This window comes from Panthera pardus, unplaced genomic scaffold (genome assembly GCF_024362965.1).
Source record: "Panthera pardus isolate Hobbes unplaced genomic scaffold, ASM2436296v1 HiC_scaffold_16, whole genome shotgun sequence".
In the NCBI taxonomy this organism is placed as follows: Eukaryota; Metazoa; Chordata; class Mammalia; order Carnivora; family Felidae; genus Panthera; species Panthera pardus.
In genome coordinates, this window is record NW_026526721.1 from 68,646,404 (window position 1) to 68,667,449 (window position 21,046).

Genomic DNA, 21,046 nt, shown 5'->3' on the forward strand with positions numbered 1-21,046 from the left:
AGCTCTCTGAGGCTCAGTTTTGCCCATCTGTAAGATGAGAACTACTTGTAGCTCAGTTGAATGAGACCTGCCTGAAGTGATCTGTGACTAAGCGCCTTAGAGGATGCCTGCTGCATGGGGGCTCAGTAGACACTAAGTGAGCACCTGAGTGGGGGGCCTCACAGCATCCCTTCCAGTGGGATCCTCCCTCCAGTGCTCCAGCAATGTCATCATTTCGCTTCAAACCACACTCCTTTCTCCTTCATAACCTGGCCCAGAGTTTCCTTGGTCCCAAGTCACCCCAAACGACCACTCCTCATTCCTGTACTTAGGAGTTAGCGTCAGCAGGTTAGCTTGTACTTCTGTCTGTTTTCTCTCACCCTGCTACCTGGCTTGGCAGATGGAACTGGCTTTTCCCTCATGGTCCCCAGCAGCACTCCCAAGGGCCCTCAGGCCATTGTGTGGACATGTGCCCTCTACTCTTATACCTGACAACTCACACACAGGACTGAACAACACAGCTGGGGGTGGAAAGAGGTCATCCAGGGAGGGATCTGGCTATGATCTGTTTGGCAAGAAAACCACTTGGCCTTCCCTCGATTACTGGCAGGAGAAATGGACTTCCTGGTTAGATTAGGTACTTCCCAGCCCTTGAAAAAAATGAACACATGTTATAGCCAGACAGCTCAGAGACAAGAGAATCAATTGGGCTTTCTCATGGGATCAGAGATGTCTGGGACCAGGGATGGCCATGCTAAGAGAAAAAGGCAAGTTGCAGAGGTGTCCAGGTTACATGCTGTATTTACATAAGTATATGTAAGTGCATAGAAAAAGAATAATTGTGACTATATTTGAGGAGGTGAGTGGAACTGGGGGTAGATGAAAAGAGGGCTTTCATGTTGCACCTGGTGTATTTCTATACTGTTTAGAATGTTTTAAAGAAGAATGCATGCATATTTAATTTATGTAATTAATAAATAATACAAATTAGCCCAACAAGTGAGAAAAGGATTGGGGGTACAGCCCTAAAAGACACCTCCTTCATTTCCTATCTCTGAGCAGCTGTCTTCTTAGGAGCCTCTGGGAAGGAAGCCCCATGGTGTTCAGGAGGCACCCAGAGAACTCTACAGGTTTCTGAAGGACACGAACACAGGTATGCAAGCAGGTGGAGGGGCCACCAGAACCACCCGGCTAATGTCCTCAGTGCCCAGCGGGTGATGTGTTGGGGTGACGAGAGGTTGGGTGGATGGGCCATTCAAAGTGGTCATTACTGTACACGGAGACACACATTTCCATCCCCTTGGGGGGGTAAGACATCTGTCTGTAACTGCAAGACAAAGACTAGAGTAAAATTCCTCTTCCACAGACAAGTAGCGTCCTCTGGACTTAATCTAGATATGGATGTATTTGTTTGCTATGGAAAGGGAGACCAGCACTTTCTGCCAGCCCGCCCCTCTCCCTAAGCAGTGCCACTGACTGAGCCCCACTCCCCACTCACTGTGTAGGGGTAAGAACCTTGGCTTCCAGCTCTGCTTCCAGCATCTTGCTCCTTCCTTAAAGAGTAGAGATTGTGGGCTGGTGCCAGAGATACTCTGAGGACCTGGGCATGAGGGATCCTAAGGCAGTGCCACACTGAACAGAGGCAGTAAGGGAGGCCCCCTCTGTTCCTGAAGACCAACAGTGTGGGCACAGGGTGCTTCTAGGCTTCCAGGCTGACCTACCACACCCTGGAATAGCTTAGAGGCTTGAACAAGTACTGAAGCCTGGATCCTACCTCTGGAGATTCTGATCTAACTAGGCTGGGTTGCCCCAGCAGCAGAGGTTTTAAAAGCTCCACAGGTGTGTCTAATATGCAGCAGGGGTTGAGAGCCACCACCCCAAGTCAGATGATGACAACTTGTTCGGTGTGCCCCACAGCCCTCTCTCCCCCAGCACAAAGGCCCAGCTCCCGGGGCTGCTCACTGTCCCCAGCTTGTTTTCTCCTTCACAACCTTCCCCTGGACCCCACCTCACTGCCCCCAGGATCTGCCTGTAATGGATGTGCCAGAGCTGAGGGCAGCAGGCTGCTGATGGCCCGACTCAAAGTCCATGCACTCCTGCCTCTGCCCTCAGGAGAGGCAAATGACTGCATCGGTCCCTAAGTCACAACCACCTGGTGCTCTTCAAAGCTCCCATTTTGCCGTAACTAACAGAGCATGGGTCCAAGTGATCGTCTTGGAAAATAAAATCACCAACCCATTTTTACTGGGTTTTTCTTACAGTTATATACGCATTTCCAGCAACTTATTAAAGGTCTACTCCTGATACTCTGAGCTCCCCACTTTGGTTAAATATCCACTAGACATTATAATTCCAATTTGGCTGCCCCAACATACTGAAGGCTGAGCATCCCCCTGGAAGCTGGCTGGAGTATGCACAAGGAACCCAAGCTCATCATTAGGAGGGTAAATATGCAGCTTTGAAAAGAGGAGAATAAGGGGCACCCGGGTGGCTCAGTCAGTTAAGCGCCGACTGGATTTCGGCTCAGGTCATGATCTCACGGTTTGCGAGTTTAAGCCCTGCACTGGGCTCTGTGCTGTCAGTGCAGAGCCTGCTTAGGATTCTCTATCCCTCTCTCTTTGCCCCTCCTCCTCCTCCTCCTCTCTCTCTCTCTCAAAATAAATAAACTTAAAAATACACAAATAAAAATTTTAAAATATATATGTATATGCACACATAACTTATATTTTACAACTGCACTGGTATAAAGATGAATATATTAATATTGTGAATTAAAACATTTTCTTTGACCCAAAAGTTTATTTTTTTCTAATTCTATAAGATATTGAGATATTTTTGTGGGGTGTTGTGCCTGATACATCAGTGGGCCCTGGGGGAAGGTGAGACCAGGGAGAGGGAGACACTTTGTAGAGTCACACAAGTCCTTCCCTGCACAGTTATTTATACCACAGCTGCAACTCTTGCACCTCCCTCTACGAGCAAGTCCGGGTCCCTCTATGAGCAAGGCCCGGCATCCCGGAAGCCCCAGGGGCAGCCCTCAGGGGACTCACAGTGGAGGAGGGGTGAGCCACAGACACATCACCAGACACTGGGCAGAAGACAGTGGCAGCAGGGAGGTGCTGAGTGCTCCAGGAGCACACAGGAAGGAAGGGTTACTTGCAGCTGGGGCAAGGACAAACTCAGGGATGAAGTGGCTTTTCAGTGCGAGTCTGTCCCATGAAAGAGGTGTCTCACGGAGAGAGGTGCTTCCAGAGCAGAGGCATGATGGAAGCGGCACGGGCACTTCCATCGCACATGGAGGAGCTCGGCCTGGCCTGAGCATAAAGTAAGGATACAGGAGTTGGGGCAGACTCGGAAAGAAAGGCCAGACCACACGTCAGGACAAGTGTGCACAAGTGCAATGTCTGTGAGGCCCACTTGAATGGGACTGGTAGGCTCTGGGGACCACCGGGCACCGCAACCAGGAGTGATGAGAGCAGAGCCACGGTTTGGAAAGCTTCTGCCCAGCAGGACTCACCTGGGAGAGATCAGGAGGAGGAGTCTTGGTGAGAAGCACAGAGGGCCTGAGTGAGGTGGCGAGTGGACGTGGGTATGCACCACTAAGGCTGTGCAGAGGCTGGGAGAGGTGGGCAGTGCCAAACGGCCACTGGCCCAGTCACCAAGGCTTCACGGGGTTCGCTGGGGTGCAGGCAAGGAAGCTGGGGCTCAGTCCTGGGGTTGCCTAGGAAAGCTGAGCAAGTACTTACTCTCTGTTCCTAGCACTGGGGGAAGAGAGCTCTTGGGCCTCCGGGCTTTCATCTCCGGGGCCTTGGCATTCTCCCTGGCAGGAGCATCTGGAACAGAACAGGTAATGACGGACATTAGTTGGCTGCTGCCCAAGGAAATGAACAGAGGAGGTGTCTTAATAAAAATCCCACCCCAACCAAAATTACAGCACTCCCCCCCCCCCCCGCCCCGTCTCCTCTTTCCACTCTGGGGGCCCTCCATGCCTGCCGAGCAGACGGCGCCTGCCTCGGGCACCTTCCTCCACCGGAGCACCAAAGAAGGAGCGTGTGCGCACTCCACTGCGCCTTATAAATCAGGTGGAGAGAGCAGTCACCCAGGCAAGATGGATGGACAGGCTATGCTGGGAGCTATTATGCATTCCCCTGCATGGTAGGCACGGGCTGCCAGGAATCACATCGCTGGCAGGGTTGGAGGAGTGGCGGCATCCCTGTGCTCACTTCTCTCCCATCTTTTCCCTTCACTGGGTCTTTACTCGCTAGCGCTAACTGCTCTGTATTTCCAAAAGCCTGCTCTGTATGGAGAGGTCTCTCCGACAGAAGAAAGAGGGGACAGGGTCCATGCCTCAGCTCATGGTCTGGAAGGGGCCTGCACCTTCTGATTTCCCAGACTTCTTTCTACAGTTGGTCACTGACAGACTTTAAGACCAGATGAAGGCCTCTGAGCAGGTAGCCGGCATGCCTCACCCCCTCTGGACTGAGCCTTGGACCCATTATGGGAGGCTGTGCACTCCTCCTCAAAGTGGGTCCAATGAAACCGAGCCTTCTGGGTGGACCTGAAATGGCAGGTGGATGAGTGCACAATGCCTTGGTCCTCTCTTCCACGTTCCCTATTCCATTTTAACGTCGAGTGTGGACATCACCACACTCTCTCCCTTGTTGGGGCAGAAGAGTAACATCACACTGGGCTGGGTGGTCAGAAAGGGCCTTACTGGGCCCCAAGGAGACTAGACTTCAGGAAGCTTTGGGGAAACCACCCAGGAACTCGGATAAGAAGGAGCTGGTTAAACAGCTATCACTGTGTTCCAGCATTTTCCCCACAAGGAATTCTCCTCAGGGATGTGCTGAGAGGGAGCCTCCCTGTCAGAGTCCCTTCCTGCCATTCATTTTCCGGCTCCTGAAGACAGGAAACTCAAAGGGAGGAAGGAGGGGGTGGGACTTTCCAGCTGAAGCTTGAACCACATTCCTGTGGCTTGGCTAGGGAGGAAGGGCCATCTTGCTGTCTTGCCTCCTAGATGGGGCAGTCCTAGCTGCTAACACATGCCCTCTCCCAAACTGGTTCCTGGGGCTTTGTGTGGTGGACACAGGTTGCACAGAACTAGGGGCTAGGGATGAACACTTCCCTAGCACACAGTCTCCTGATGCTCCCATCTGGATGCACTGCTCCTTCTAGATGACATTTGGGTCTCATTTCTGCTTCAGAAGGTGGATTGGCCCATATAAATCCTCCCACAAAGAGTCAAGCTTCCTAACCTAAAGCCTGCCCACTCTCAGTTCTAGCTGGGTATTTCAGGACAGGAGGCCCGGTGTGGGCATCGTCTAAGCTCACCGGCAGCTCCGAGGCACAAGGCCTCTGGGGCTATGGGGGCAACTCCCTACTGAAATCAGCCAAAGCTGTACACATGTAACTACAGGAATGGTTGAGCGTAGGCCTCATGAAGAGTTTCCTAGCAGTATATGGCAGGGAACAGTGCTGAGGGAACCAAGCTGGAAGCCCTACCCTGCCTCCACTATTCTCCTTCTGCCACATTCTATAAGAGCAAACAGAATCCTACATGGTGAGTCAGGGGTCCGTGCCTTCCGTCGCTGACACTGCCTGTGTCCTGTCTCCTCAGTGGCCACCCACACACCAGGTTCCATGTGGATACAGATGGAGAAGCAGAAAGTCCTGTGGGGAGGGGATGATTTCACTTCCTCACACTGGGTATTTTCCCCTGGCCTAATGGTCATTCTCAGCTACAGAAAAATCCTCAATATTTGTCAACTTGTGTGGTTCTCAGCATTGGCTGCCCATTAGAAGCAGCTGTACATAGGTGTCTCACCCTGTAGATCCTGGTTTAATTGGTCTGGTTAGGGCCTGGGTGTCCATATTATCCAGAAGCTCCACAGATGACTTTCATATGTCACTCCCAGTCTGTGTGTGACACAGGCCGTGTGTGTGTGTGTGTGTGTATTTGTATGCACATGTGTGTACGTGCCTGTGTGTCTAAAGGTGGGCATGCGGTACATGGAGGGTCTCAGGGACTATTCTGAGAGACAGGAACACCTATCGTTGTATCTCTTGATGTCTGGGGACTAGGGTGCCATAAACCAGGGTGTAGCAGTCTATGTTTCTTTCTTCCCTTCCTTCAAGACCTGATAGGCACCAATGACAATTTACAGGAAGGTACACTCCAAAGTGTGTTTGTTTTCCCCTTTTTTAAAGAAGAAGAAGAGACAGCCAAGAGTGTACAGAGCTCTGTGCTTCTTGGCTTGAATACTCTCTTTGCCCATCTTTCTTCTGGTGAGTTCTGGGGACATCGCAGGAGAAAGGTGAAGAAGGATCGGGGTTGCTTTGTTTTTTTGTTTTTTGTTTTTTTTTAACTGGTGTGTAACTTGAGGCATAAGCAAGCCAGGGATGAGAGGCTGGTCTTCCTGGGTTCCTAAGGAAGGGAAACAAGGACGGAGATTCCTTCTCTCCTCGTGGGGTCGCATGGGCCTTTGCTTCTAAGCGGCATTAGAGTAGAGACCAGGGAGGAGGGTACCAGTTTTGGCTTTGTCATTAGCAATCTTGGGATCATGAGCAAATCATGTCAACTGCCCTGGGTCTCTATTTCCACACCCGTGCAAAGGAAAGTACACTTATTCCTTCTACCGTAGTGTTAAGATGCTCAAAGGAGAGAATGTATTCAGTAGTGCTCGGGAAAGGAGAAAAATGGTCATGTACCTATTAATTCATTCCTCCTGCTCACCACATTTCCTCAGCTCCCTCCCAGTCTGCTTTAAAATTCTCCACTTTCAAAAGCCCTGCCTGACCAGCCCCCACCCGCATGTTTCCCGCCTCCGCATCTGTATTCAGCTTTTGGGTGCTGGCTTTTACACTGACGTGTGAGTGCACTACCCTGTCATGTGCTTTGAGCTTTGTTTTTAGAAGTTCTGTGTACTTTATCTTTCCATCTGACCATGAGGAAAGGGGCTCAAGTTTCCCTTTCAAACCAGGCACACCTCCAGACTTGGAGCCCCCCCAGGGGTGGGACTGAGCCCCCACTTCCCTCAGTCCTCCTGCCCCATGGGGGCTGTGCCTGCGCCAGTAGCCACCGGCCCTCTGTGAGGGCTGCAGCAAGGGGTGGGCTGGAAGGACCACGTGCTTAATCAGAACCACCTCTGTGTTCACATGGATGCCCAGGGGATAAAAATAATAGTAATACAAGACTAAGAGCAGCTTGTATTTTCTATTTTAATCAGTTTGTGATGAAATTGAACTCCATTTCTAGATCTCGGCCCCAGGGCTGGAGTCCATTGCTGGCCGGGTTGTGCCCCAAAAGAAGGATGGGAAGATGGAAATATAGGGAGGTGGGGGGCCTCTACATAGGGAGGAAAATGTGTCCTTATATGGACAATACCTCACCCCCATCCACTCCTGGGCTAGCTCTGGACCTGACCCTTCAGGGCAGCATTTTTGCTTCTGTCTTCCCCAGGAGGTTGGTTCCCTGAATTACAAGCTTAAGGCAGGGGGAGTGAGGTCTTGGGAGGCTTCTGGGGGTGGGAGGGGGTCAAGCGTCCAGGAGCTCCACCAGGGGGCAGAGGGGGTGGCCTCTCTCTGCCCGAGGGCAAGCAGCAAGCTGGCTCCATCAGAAGACCGGGTGCTCTAGTCAGGAAAAGAGCTCCTTGCTGGCTCTACTCTTTGGGGCCTATGAGTCCTTGGGCAAGTTCCCTGAACTTTTTTGAGCTGACCTTCACCAGGAAAACAGGAGTAACACCCCAAAAGAGTAAATGAGATATAAAGTAACAGTGGGCATTCACTGGGTTACTTAGCCCATGCCTGGCACGATGCTAAGTGCTTTGTCTACTTGTTTCACGTGGAACCGTATCATTTGCCAATATTCAACTGTCTTTGGCCTACTGAGGAAGCAGTTTTATTCAGTTCAATTGAATGCATGTTGGCTGCCTGTGGTGACATGACGGACAAACGTGAAAGTGGGAGCAGACTTGTGAATGTGGCAGGAAGAAGAGTGCATGGCTATCAGCTCAGGCACAGTCAGAGGTTCCTGATGGCCATGGGGGCAGTTAAGCATGGTAGTTAGGAGCCAAGGCTTGTGTTTAAATTCCCACCCAGTTAGTTATTAGCTGCATGGACTTCAGCAGGCCCCTCAGTCTCTATATGCCTCAGTTTGGGCTTTTTTACTATCGCTCCACTAAACCCCCTTGTCACAGCCACAAAACCCCTTTGAATTGCTAAAGCTGATGGTCTCAGGCTCATCCTGTTCTCAGCGGCAGCATCTGACACACTGATGTCATCATTCCTTCCTTATTCAAATGGCTGTCATTTGGCTTCTGGGGCACCCCTCTCCCCTGGATTTCTTCCTGTCCCACTGTGGCCATTCCCTCTTGGTCTCCTTCCCAGACCTCTGTCCTGCCCTACTCCTCCTCCTCCCTACTCCATCCACATCCACCTTAGGGACCTCATTCAGTCCGAGAACATTCAATGGCCTCTTATGTGGACAGCTCCCCATACCCTGCCTCCAACCCTGACCTCCTTACTCAACTCCAGATTCATCTAAATGCCTGCCTATGTGACGTGCCCACCTGGACGTCTAACGGACATCTGACACTTCACAGGCACTTGATTGGCCCCTGCCCCTTACATGCCTATCTCAGAAGGTGATGCCACCATTGATCCATGCTCCCCCATGAAAACTAAGTCACTTTGACTTCCCCTTCTCTCCATCTCTTCTTCTTCTTCTTTTTTTTAATGTTTGTTTATTTTTGAGAGAGAGAGAGAGAGAGTGACAGAGCATGAGTCGGGGAGGGAGGGGCAGAGAGAGAAGGAGACACAGAATCTGAAGCTGTCAGCACAGAGTCCGACACAGGACCTGAACCCACAACCCTGAGATCATGACCTGAGCTGAAGTCAGACGCTTAACTAACTGAGCCACCCAAGCGCCCCTCTCTCTCTCCATTTCTAATGCATCAGCAAATCCTATCAGCTCTACTGTGAGAATAGATTATGAATCTCATCACCTCTTACCTCTTCTGTGGAGCCTAAGCTGACATCACCTTCTGCCTGGGCCATCACAGGAGGTCTCCCTGCTCTCCCTCTCATCCACACAGGGATTGGGTGACTCTGGTCACCAGGATCACCTGAGTGACCCTTCACCATATCTAGAGCTGGCCCACCACACTCAGACAGATCTGGCTGCTGGTACTCCTCACCTCGTTTCCCACCACTCTGTCCTGGCTCACAGCTCAGCCACCCTGGCCTTCCTACTCCCGGGAATGCCTCAGGTATAGCTTCTGCTCGGGCTTTGCTCTCACCAGTACCTCTTCCTTCTTACTTCGAGATTCCTTCACACTTCCTTCAGGCCTCTGTTCCAATGTCACTTCCTCATAGAGGCCTCACAGCCACCTTCTCTAAAAGTAACATCTTCCCCACACCCTACTTTGCTTCCTTCGTAGCACCTGGTATTGCCTGAGATTACACGTCTGTTCATCTATGTTACTGTTTCCCCCTCACAAGAATGTAAAGTTCCCGATAACAGGACCTTCTGTTTTGTTCACTGCTTTTAACCCAGCCCCAAGAGCAGTGCCTGGCACAGAGTGGGATGAATGACCACGGGATGCCCGCTGGAACATCACCTCTTACCACACAAATGTACGACCCTCCATGGCCATGAAGCCCTTGATCTCACTGGTAGCTGTGGCCAGGGTGGCTGGGGGAGGGTGGCCTAAGCTGCCCTGTCTTGGGATTTGGGCCTACAAAGGGTTTTGTTTCCCTACCTCTCACCTGGAGTGAGAGGGAATGGGTCACTCAGGCCAGGTAAGCAGATGACTCCCCGGTAGGAAGGGCTGTTACTAAGGCAGCCCTGGATCTCTCGGACAGTGGATACTGCCATGCTATTCACTAGACAGAGACACCATACCAAGTCATGGAAAGGGTAGGCTGTAGAACTGACACACCCAGGTGTGAGCCCTGTCAGGGTAAATCCTGTTCTAACTCCCTGCGCAGGGTGGCTCCAAGGGCAAGAGCTTTGGGATCAGAGACATCCAGAGAGTCTGCATCTCCTGTGTACTGTCTGCATGACCTGGGGAGGATGCTGACCCTCGCCGAGCCTCTGTTTTCCCACCGAGAGATACCCTGCCCAACTGTTGTATGAGCTAAAAATGCACAAGAGCCTCTAGCCAGAGCAAACCTTGAAGGTCAGCTTTGTCCCCCTGGAAGAGTTCAGGCTTCAGGTGCTTTCTGGGGTACAAGGTTGACACTGGCCCTTCTGCTGCACTTGGAAGGAACAGGGGTGTGACCAGATCAAGAAAGTGCACGAGAGCACCCTTTTTCTTAGGGAAAAGACACACAGCATGATGATAATGGCCAGATGTGCTCAGTTATAAAAGCTACCTCCCTTTGTCTTTACTCTAAGTGGGAAAAAACAGGAATGTGGCTAATACAGAGTGGCCAATGAGCCAAAGTCATTTTCATGAGATCCTGAAATATATCATTATATTGGCCACAGATATGGTCTTCATGGTATTTGGCACAGGCTGTGTGACTGATAGCTAGTGACTGTCAGGGGGTAGGGCCAGCTCATGTCAGCATGAGCTATAGTGGAGAGGAATCTCACTGCCCCTTGGGAAGGAGGGACACAGTCCTATCGGGAGGTTAAGCAGGCAGCTGCAGATGGAGAGAGAAATCAGGAGACCCCACGCGATGAACGAACTTGCAAATTCAGTAACAGTCCCTTCTTAGGGCAAGTTTGATTAAAAACTATGGGGGCTCTCTTCAGAAAAATGCTCTGATTTAAAAGCACACAAAATTCTGCCTATAATTTCAAAGAGTCCACGGACTCCCTGGGATCTTTCAGTTAGGTACCACTGCCTTGGGGAGAGCCGGGAGCACCAGGGGATGGAAGGAGGACAGGAAAGCAGCTGGGCTGAGGGGAGCACAGGAGGGGAAACGGTGAGGCAAGGTGGCAGGGGAGCAGTTAGGGAAACTGCAGTTCTTTGTGAAGAGGTGGCTCATGACTGAGAAATAAAACTCCATGTGGCAGGAAGGCCACCCACTCGCAGGACACTAATATATCTCCAAGTCTAGCAACAGGGAAAAGAGTGGGTGTGAAGGGGCTGCCCTTTTTCTCTTTGAAAAACAAAACCAATTAACTGAGAGTCAGTCCTGTTATCTCAGCTGGTCTCCCTTTGACCTCTTTGCTAGCTCTTCTCCTAAGACCCAGATCTCAGTCAGCAGCCCCAAGGCCAAACTAGAGATAAGTAATGGTGATCAAGATTAGTAGAGAGTGGGGATCCTGGGTGGCTCCTTCGGTTATGCCTCCTTCGGCTCAGGTCATGATCTCATAGCTTGTGAGTTCGAGCCCCACATCGGGCTCTGTGGCGCCTGACAACTCAGAGCCTGGAGCCTGCTTCGGATTCTGTGTCCCTCTCTCACTCTGCCCCTCCCTGCTCATTCTCTTTCTCTCTCTCTCCCAAGAATGAAACACTAAAAAAAAAAAAAAAAAAAAAAAGATTAGCAGAGAGTACAAGGTAATCTAGTAGAAGGAAGCCAACTTATGGGTAAAAAAGTCCCATATGTTGCTGAATGAATTCACCAAACCTTAAAAACAAAACAAAACAAACAAAAAAACAAATGTATTCTATAGGGAAAAAGAAATTTTTATTTTGAAAACTAAGTTTGGTTTTCAAAATAAAACATTTGCTGTTTCTCAAAAAGGTGCTGACATTTCGCAGATAAGGAGAATGAATTGCTGTCCCACCTTCAGCTAGCCCTGTAAATAGGACCCAAAGAATCCAGGGATCCCCAAAGCAGCTATTAGCAGGCGGGGCTTCCTTCTAGATTGGTTGGGTCTAGCATGCTTCTCAAGTGTGGGCTGTTTGGAGTCAAGTTCCCAGAAACACTTTTTTTTTTTTTTCTGTAAACTGCAGCACCTGTAGGGAAAGCAGCAGGAAACGTGACCTGGGCAGGTGACAGCCCAGGTCACACACCACAGAGTACCTGGCGGCAGCAGCCTCTACCCAGAGCCTCAAAACATGGGTTTCAAGCCCATGGCTCTGAACTGACCTATCAAATCCACTCCTTGGACCCAGAGCCCCAGTGACAGATACATTCACAGAACTCCTCCAGGGAGACACACACACAATAGTCTTCCATTTCAGCTTTACTGCCGGCTATTGACAATTTAAGCTGTTTTGCCATTGTGTGTATATGTTTTTTAACTTTTCTTTTCAGCGCTCTTTTTTCTTTTATTATTTTTGTTAAAGTTAAAAAAAAAACTTTTTTTAAATGTTTATTTACTTTTAAGAGAAAGAGAGAGAGAGACAGAGACATGAGCAGGGGAGGGGCAGAGAGAGAGGGAGACAGAGTCCAAAGCAGGCTCCAGGCTCTGAGCCGTCAGCACAGAGCCTGAAGTGGGGCTCGAACCCACAACTGTGAGATCATACCTGAGCTAAAGTCAGACGCCTGACTGACTGAGCCACCTCAACATTCTTTTTCTTAAAAAAAAAACAAAAAACAAAAGACAAGACTTTCTTTTCTTCCATTCCTAATATATCACGGATCTCAGTGTTTATGATCAAGAAATCAGATTATAAAGCCGAGAATGGGGACAAAGGTTCTACATCTTGTGGAATGGCAGGGAAACAGGTCAGGACTTTATACCCCAAGTGATCATATTCAGGAGTCAGAAGAGCAACAAAGTTGTCTTTGAGTTGCCTTATTTGGACACCAGTTTTTCACGTGTCACTAAGAGTTACTAACCAGGCATTTCAAGAGCAAGAAATTATTTCCCCCACACAACCTTTTCAGACAGTTCCAGGCAAGTATCAAAAAAGAAGAAAGCACTCTGGATTGTGAATCCCACTACAGCATTCTGGCTCTAGCTTGGCCCTCAACAGACCAGGAAACCTCATGTAGGACATGTTCCTTCTCAATGGACTTGGTTTTCTACTCTTCAAAATGAGGGTGGTTGCCTAGACCATCCCAAGGTCTGTTCTACTTCTAAGGCTCTAATTCTAAACTTCACAAAGAAGAGAGAAAGAAGAGTCACAAACACACAGCCTGCACTTCTTTAGGATAAATCTCAACCCCTCACAGCCTGGCCTCCCCCTTTCCTCACTCAGAAACTCCACTCAGAGGGAGCGGAGTGGCTCAGGAGGTTAAGCGTCCGACTTTGGCTCAGGTCATGATCTCACGGTTCATGGGTTCCAGCCCCATGTCGGGCTCTGTGCTGACGGCCTGAACCTGGAGCCTGTTTCGGATTCTGTGTGTCCCTCTCTCTCTGCCCCTCCCCGCTTGTGCTCTCTCTCTCTCTCTTTTTCAAAAATAAATAAACATTAAAAAAAAAATGAAACTCCACTCAGACCAGGCAGCCCTCTGCCCCCACGTTTCTTCCTCTCCCTCTGCTGTATTACAATTACTTTCTCTTCTTGCAGAGGGCTTCTCCCCTCTACCCAAAGATGCAGCCCCAACTCACCTCCTCAGGGAAGTATCCCCACATGGACCCCGCTCTACTCCGTCCTCACCTCACCACGGGTCTGACCTGCCAGCACTGACACTTGTCTGCTGCAGCTTGTAAAATACTATGTAGTCATTTTCCTGTGGGTGTGTCTTTTCTCCTCCAGCCCAGTGCCTGGTTTCCCCGCTCAGCAAGCTTCTGCATCTGGGGGTCAGGACTGGGGACAGGGCGGGGACAATAAGGTGAGCGGCCCCTCCTCTCAGCCAGGGGCAGGGCTGCAAGGTCACATAGGGCCATCAAGTAGAGCTGCCATTTTCCTTTCTGGCTCATTTTGTGCAAAAGATGGCTTGATACCCACAAAACAAATGCCTCAGGTAGGGATGGCAGTCTTGGATGCAGTTCTGTTTAGGTATGGTTGGCCAGGGAAGGGCTGAGAAGGGGGACTACTTTGTGTGGCAGTGATGGGTGGGCACGACCTACCATCCACGGTGACTTGGCAGGAGCACTCAGCCTGGCCGGCGCCATTCTTGGCTATGCACTTGTATACGCCTCTGTCTTCGGGCAATGCCTTCTCGATGGAGACAGAGCACAGTGAGCCTAGGAAGGAAGAGGAAGAACCATTGAGTGGACCCAGTATAAGCCCAATACCTGCCCTGGGACCTGGGACATGGCAGGTGAATGTTATTCACATGGATAGCCACTGGGAGCCCAGAAGTCAGACGTCCTGTGGGAACCAACCCTCTCTCCCTACCAAGGGTCAGGGTAGTTTTTTCTGATAAGCCAGGTCCAAAATAACTGATCCCTAAGTATATTTCCTCCTGGTACCCTCTTCCCAAATTCCAGCAAGCTCTCTTATAGGGACATAATGGAAAGGCACAGAAGAAGAGAGCAAAATAATATCAGCTTTTGGAGAGCATCCAATACAATAGAAGGAGCAGAGGGACCCTGGACCTGCACCCTGGCATGTCACCAAGAGAGATAAGTAGTAGCCAGGCACAGGTTTATAGACCCATGTTAGGAACAGTGGCAGGTGAGGAGGCTCCGCCCAGCATATAGCAATTATTTATCCTGGGAATCTTAGAAAAGGGAGTCCTGAACAAAGAGGTGGGTGAGAGAGGCAGGGGTCCCTGTTGAGCAGGAACACTGACCTGTGGGAAGGTCTGCTGGGAGAAGGAGGGAACTATAGCCTGGGACCCTGGAGCTAGCTTCTCAGGAATAGTATCTGAGCTGAGAAGCACGGCCAACGAGGGGCACTGGGCTGGGAGAGGGGCACTTTGGGGCATCTCCCTTCAGTGCAAGGTCTTTTGGTGACCTCAGAGAGGGGTAGAGTCTCTCCACCCCAGCAACCTCTTCTGGCCTGGTTAGGGAAAGGAGAAGCCACGCTGGGCACACACAGGAATCGGGGGTCTGGTCCCTGCCCACCCTAGCTCTCTCACCCCAGAGCTGGCTACTTCCCTGGAGTTCCCCCCTTGGGGTATTTCCCTCAGGATGTGGGGAGAGGTCAGCTGAGGGCTGGGACTGCTGGGCCAGGCAGGAGGGCAGTGGCACTGTAGTTCCTGCCTTCAGACACACAAACAAGTCAACAGCATGGCGTCCTGCCCAAAGCTGCCCTGTTGTCAGGGCGGCAGTCATTACAAAAAAGAGGAGGACAGAGCCAGGGCCACGTGCATCCTGCTGCCTGGAGCCACTGGCTCCAGCTACTCCACTCCCCCTGCCAATTGCTCAGTATAAGCCACCAGCCCTACGTGGACAGAACTGTGTGCATCCCAGGCGTATGTGCGGGGCAACATGGCCAGAAGGGAGGTCAACAGGCACTGCTCCCAAAGGGTCTTTGATCTCAAAAAGTACCCTCACCCCCATTAGGTAGAGGCACAGACTTGAGAGCAATGAATACAAGGGTATTCAGAGAACCTCACTAAGGCTAGGAAGGAAGGCAGAGGCATTTAGCAGTTCTCTTTGCTTCTTGGCACCTGGCTTATGTCTGAACAAGGAAACCTTAGTCCTCTGGACCACCTCCCTCCTATTCATATAGACCTTACCTCTCAGGAAAGGCCTCCCTACATTCTCCCACAGGGGAGGGCAAGGGATCAGGATCTCTTCTCACTGTAGTTAGGAGACAGAATTTGCAGAAACTGCAACAGAAAGGGTTGGACTCACTCTCATGAGAGTGACACCGTGAGGCACAAGAATCTGGGATTGAGGGTGACTGTCCTCTCTAGAGAGGACCTTCCACTCATCCGAGAGGGCAGGGGGCTGCTAAGATGACCTCTGGCATCCTGATTTGAGGCTTAGAGGAAACACACCCCCTTTTGTCACTTCCCTTCAGTCTGAGGCTAAGGCTCTGGGAGCAGACACCCCACTCCTAGTACATATCCTGCTTGGATCCCTGACTGTGCTTCAGCTTCAGTCCCCTCACTGCTTTCAGCCTTAAGCCCAAATGGCACAAACTGCAAAGACAATGGTGAGACCACCAGGAGAAGTCGGGGCCGTTAGACCACAGCCCTCACCCCCTCACCAGGGAAAGTAGCAGAGCAGGCAGCTCATCAAGCCTTCCAAAGCCTGGACCCCTGGCCATGTGCTTGTGCTTGCGTGGGCTGGGGGAGGGCCCCCAGGCAGGCTTGGAGGCCCGGCTAGCCCAGATTGAAGAATCTGGTATTTCCTGTGGGACAGCTTATTCCTGACCTCCAGAAGAAAAACCGTTTCCCAGAGTTTTTTTTCCGAGAAGCCTCAGCCTGGTGGGGAATTTTGAGGGAGGTGAGGGGGATGGTAGCAGTCACCACAGAACCAAAGATCCAATAAATGGCTCAGCTAGAACTGTCCCTGGGAGAGCCCCTCCTGGCCATGGAGTCTGAGGTCTCCCATCTTGCTCCAAGTGTGTGGCAAGAGGGGAGGCCGGGGTGAGGGGGTGCAGGGTGAGAGGGGGTGGCCCAAAGCCCTAGAGGCTGTGCTCTGAGGATACCCTCAGTGGGCAGTGCCTCCCCACCCTGGTCCCCTAGAACGTCTGGACAGTGCAACTCAGCTCCAGATCACCTCCTCGAGGACAGCGCCTTCCCTATCACCCATAAGCATCCCCAGCCACAGACAGACCTCTTCTGTGCCCCGAGTTTCTCTTTATCAGAGCATGTCTTCCAAGGCTGTTGCTGAAACACATGTCTGTCTCCCACACTAATTCTTGGAGGGCAGTGACTGTGTCTATTACGAATCTTTTTCCTGAGTCTGGAATGCAGTCACAATAAAAAAGAAAAAAAAAATTGCCATCTGAGATGACCAAGGCACATTTCTGTAGCCGGTGATCTGGGAGGATCTATGCAAGAGAAAGTCACGAACATTTAGTCAAATATAACCTACCATTGAAAAAGGTAAGATAGTTTCTGAAAGGAAAAAATTCCTACGTCAGAGTTCTTCAAATGGATTATGCATATAACAATATTGCCTTGCGTGTTGCATTTATGCACTAGGATGCATAAATCCTAGTGTTTTGTACGATGAATTCACATAGGTTTTTAAAAAAGCCTTTTCAAGATCTCACATTAAAGGTGATTAAAAACGAACCATCGGTTGACAACGGCAACAAAAATAAATTCTCGTATTAGGCTAGGAGACATGTTTGCCAGGGAAAGAAGCCTGGCCTGGGGACAGGAAACAGGGCATAAAGATGAAAACACTTCTCGGGAGGAGTGTAGGGCTCCCCTTGGCTCACTGGCCATCCCTCCCAGTCCTCAGCCAAGGCCAAAGCCTGAGGAGCATGGCTGCAGGCCTGAAAGGGCCTGGTGTCATCCCTCCACAGGCCTGGAGGCCAGGCCCAGCCACCATAAGTGGCCACCATCTGCCTGGCAGCTCTGGGGGGATGCAGGGAGGGGAAGGGTGCCTCTACATGTCCCTTCAAGAATTAGCAGTCAATGCCAGCCGACTCGTTACACACCTCTTCTGCTCTCCTTGGTGCTAAATGGGGGGAACAAAACCCTGTTTTTAGGGGGCCTGGAGGGCTATGAGCCTTATCCAAGCCACAGGGGTTCAGAGAAGCCCCCTGAAACCTGTAAACACAGCAGTAGGGTGTAGATGTATGTGTGGACCGTACTCCACGAGGAGTTTCTCGTGGCCAAAGGCTGGTGACAATGGTCTGGCAAGACCTAGAGGAAGCAAATTTTGATCTTAGATGACAACAGCACAGGATTCAGAGCAGTGAAGGAAGAAGGATTCCAAGCCAGTGAGGTGGGGGCAGAGAGGATGCAGAATGGGGTGGAAAGGACAGGGAGACCCCCTTAGCCACTCCCTCCACCTTCACCCCCAGACCACCTCAAACCACCAGCTTCCTTATTTCCATCAATGTCAGTAGAAATGTGACCCCAGTCACCCAGACACTGGCACACAGTGGTCTTCCACTCCTTCCTCTTCTTTATCTGCTCCCTGCTCCCAAGCCAGGCAACAGGATCTATTAACTCTGTCCTTGCTTCTTGAACTGGTTGTTTCCTGTCTGTGCCATGGCTGCCTTATTATATTAGTCCAAGCTTTGCCACCTTTCTCCCTGACCTCTTCAGTAGGCTCCTTACTTGTCTTTGGGCAGGGAGTCAATCAAAACCCCTAAACCCTTACCCTAGCTTTGTGTGCGCTGCTCCTCATTCCACATTCTTACATGGCTCCCTATTGCCTTGAGGATTGAGCTCTTTAGCATGATATAGGATGGCATGGGACATGCCTTCCTCTCCAGCCGAGCCCATGCTGTGAGCAGACCTGCCTTTGCTGCTGCCAGAGCCCCTGCCTGAGAAGCCCATACCTCCCCTCCTTTGCCTGCCATGGGTCCTGGCCCATTCAGCACCAGCCTTTCCTGTGGCCCCAGCACTCAGCTCCTTCTTCTACACCTACTAGCTCAACTTTAGCACTTGGCTGGAATAGTTTTATCACTGTGAGTGTGTGCCCCCTCTTTCCAGATCTATGGGGAACAGATCCACTCACACCTCCCAGAGTGCCCTGCTCCCTGCAGTGGGGCCTGCTGAAGTGGTCACTGATAAGGCTTGAAGACAGGCTTTCTTCCTGGGGTCTGTGTCCAACCCAGGCTCTTGAAGACGTAGAGGGAGAAGCTCTAGAGAAGGGACGGACCGAAAAACAGGGATGGTATTTTTAAGACCAGGCACTCTTGGGGCGCCTGGGTGGCTCAGTCGGTTAAGCGTCCGACTTCGGCTCAGGTCACGACCTCGCGGTCCGTGAGTTCGAGCCCCACGTCGGGCTCTGGGCTGATGGCTCGGAGCCTGGAGCCTGCTTCCGATTCTGTGTCTCCCTCTCTCTCTGCCCCTCCCCTGTTCATGCTCTGTCTCTCTCTGTCTCAAAAATAAATAAACGTTAAAAAAAAAAATTAAAAAAAAAAAAAAAAAAAAAAGACCAGGCACTCTCCCTACCGTGGCAAGGCAGACAGGCCCATGTCAAGGTCTGCTTCCTCCACTGCAGAGAAAATGCCAGAAACCTGGCAAGCCTAGAGGGCACCGCCAGTCTTGCAGCCTCTTGACAACTACTGACAGTGTCGAGGAGTAAACAGCCATTAGTATTTTCTCCTGACGGACAACGCTCTGGGTGAGCGCATCATGAAAGGTTTCTCAGCTGTACCAGTGTGCTGACTCCTAACAAGAGTTAACTATGAGGTAAGATGGCACGGTGGTCTAGGCGCCTGAACTCAGCTGCCTACCTTCAAATCCCAGCTCTGTCACTAACCCGTTGCACAATCTCAGGCAGGACACCTCACTTCTGGAAACGGGCAGGATTAAAAGAGTGAAAAGCGTAAGATGCCTAGAGCAGTGTCTGGCACATGGTGTTTGTTCAGTGTGTGCAAGCTATTCTTAAGTTTTCAAAGGAGAATTACAAATATTTAGAATATTTTTAAAAGTTGGACTTGGGGCTGTCTCTACAACCCCTTCCTATCCACCTCCCTTAGACGTTCTCTATCCACTCCTTGTGCTGGCCTTCTTTTAATCATTTCTTCTTCCTCTGATTTGGACCTAAACTGTCCCTTTGAGGTGGTTTCTATGGGAGGTGATACCGGAGTAGCTGGGTCTCTATGCCCTTTAATGCTCAGTGACAGGCGATACCACATACTCAAGACCCTCTGGACACGAGTAGCCAGGGTCTAATGGCTCAGGCGTGTTTCTGAGACCAGAGCTGAGGTCTGCTTACACTGCTCAGTCAAGAGGGCTGTATATAAGCTGCTATTAGGGACCCTGCAGGTTCCACACAGGTCTCCTTTGGGCACTGCCCTCAGCTATCTGAACACTGGCTTCCCTGAGGCTGGTGTGGCCATGGGCCTCACATTGTGCGGGCCTGTGTGACCGCACATGTCCCAAGGGCGGGCGGCTACCCACCTTCCATCCTTCCTGGAGAGATCACCACAGGGTAGCCTGGGAAATGTTCCCAGTCAAGGTTTCAGATCAGTTCTACCAAAGGCTTTCCAACTGGGAGGGGTCCACAGGGGTGACAGGGACATCTGTGACATCCACTCCCCTGGACATCTCACCTCACTGTGGTGATTCCCCCATGCCCACCTGTGTGTGGACCACAGGCAGGCTGGATTAGCAGAGGCAAGGTGGGGGGGGCGGTGTGTGTGTGGATGAGATGCCTTCCCGAGGACCCTGCCAATCTGGAGATAACCACATAAAAACATTCTCCTATCAACACAGCGGCAGAAAATAAAACACTTTCTCTCTCCTGGTCAACTTCCCCTTTACTCTTTTAGCACTTAGATTCAAAATGCTCAGCTGCTCCAGATTTGCTGACTGAGTTACAGGATAAAGAGAGAAATTTTATTGTGGGCTGAGAGGGATACTGCTTTCTTCAAATGCTCCTCCATTCGCCTTTCATGAGGAAGGAAGAAGCCTGATGAAGGGGGCAGTGGGGGAGGGGAGAGGGGTGTGCAGTCAGAGGACAGAAAGGGGAGCAGCGCAGTTGGGGGTGTTTGTGACATCTCAGTGGATCAGGACTCATAGGACCTGTCCACCTGGGCCTCTGCTTGGCTGCCGCCCTCTACCTCTTAAGGGTAAAATGCTATTTCCTGGGGAGCATTGTGCCCTGTTCTGTCCCGAGCCACCAGCATCAGCCTCAAGCTCGGGCCGGGCTCTGTTCCAGCGCTGGCCACCAGAGTGGGGTGTGGGAAGTCTGCTGGACTCAGAGCTCCCCTACAGCCTTGAGATGCTTGGCTGAAACATTTCAAACCAAATTGAGGGTCCAGGGAAAATGTCCCTCTCACCCCCATCTCTTCTCTAGGTATAAACTGACCCATCTCAGAATTCCAGACCCTGAAAGGCCCCAGATGTCAGGATTTAGTGCCCCCCCTCTCCCCATAACCCAAGAATGTGAAATACCAGCAAACAAAAGTCTCATCCAAATTAGGAAGCGAGTGGCTCTGTCTGCCCAGGAGTGTGTGCCGTAGGGGCTGTTTGGGGTTTTTGGCTTCTCCGACAGAGCCCTTCAAACCCACAATGTTATCAAGTCTTAAGTTGTTGTTGACCCCAAACCATAGTCCTGTGCCACCCCATCAGTGCACACCCTTCTCCTAATCCAAACTGCTGCTGCAAAAGCAGCTCTCAGCTCAGAGCCGCTGGTGGGCTCCAGCCCCAGGGTCCCGTCACGTCCACGCACACAGCCCTC

The 21,046-nt window shown here is 51.1% G+C and overlaps 1 protein-coding gene across 6 annotated transcripts in view; it reads right to left on the bottom strand.

Moving 5' to 3' along the window:
• MYLK (myosin light chain kinase) overlaps positions 1 to 21,046 on the bottom strand; it is a 278,784-nt gene that overhangs the window by 63,401 nt on the left and 194,337 nt on the right. For 4 of the 6 annotated variants that reach the window (XM_019448606.2, XM_053903446.1, XM_019448604.2 and 1 more), the window contains 2 exons: positions 13,898 to 14,014; positions 3,726 to 3,812 (listed from right to left, as the gene is read on the bottom strand). In XM_019448606.2, the coding sequence (XP_019304151.2) occupies positions 3,726 to 3,812; positions 13,898 to 14,014 (204 nt within the window). Of the gene's footprint in view, positions 1 to 3,496; positions 3,684 to 3,725; positions 3,813 to 13,435; positions 13,569 to 13,897; positions 14,015 to 21,046 lie in introns of those variants that run through there. The other 2 variants (XM_019448608.2, XM_019448609.2) reach the window with 2 other exon arrangements.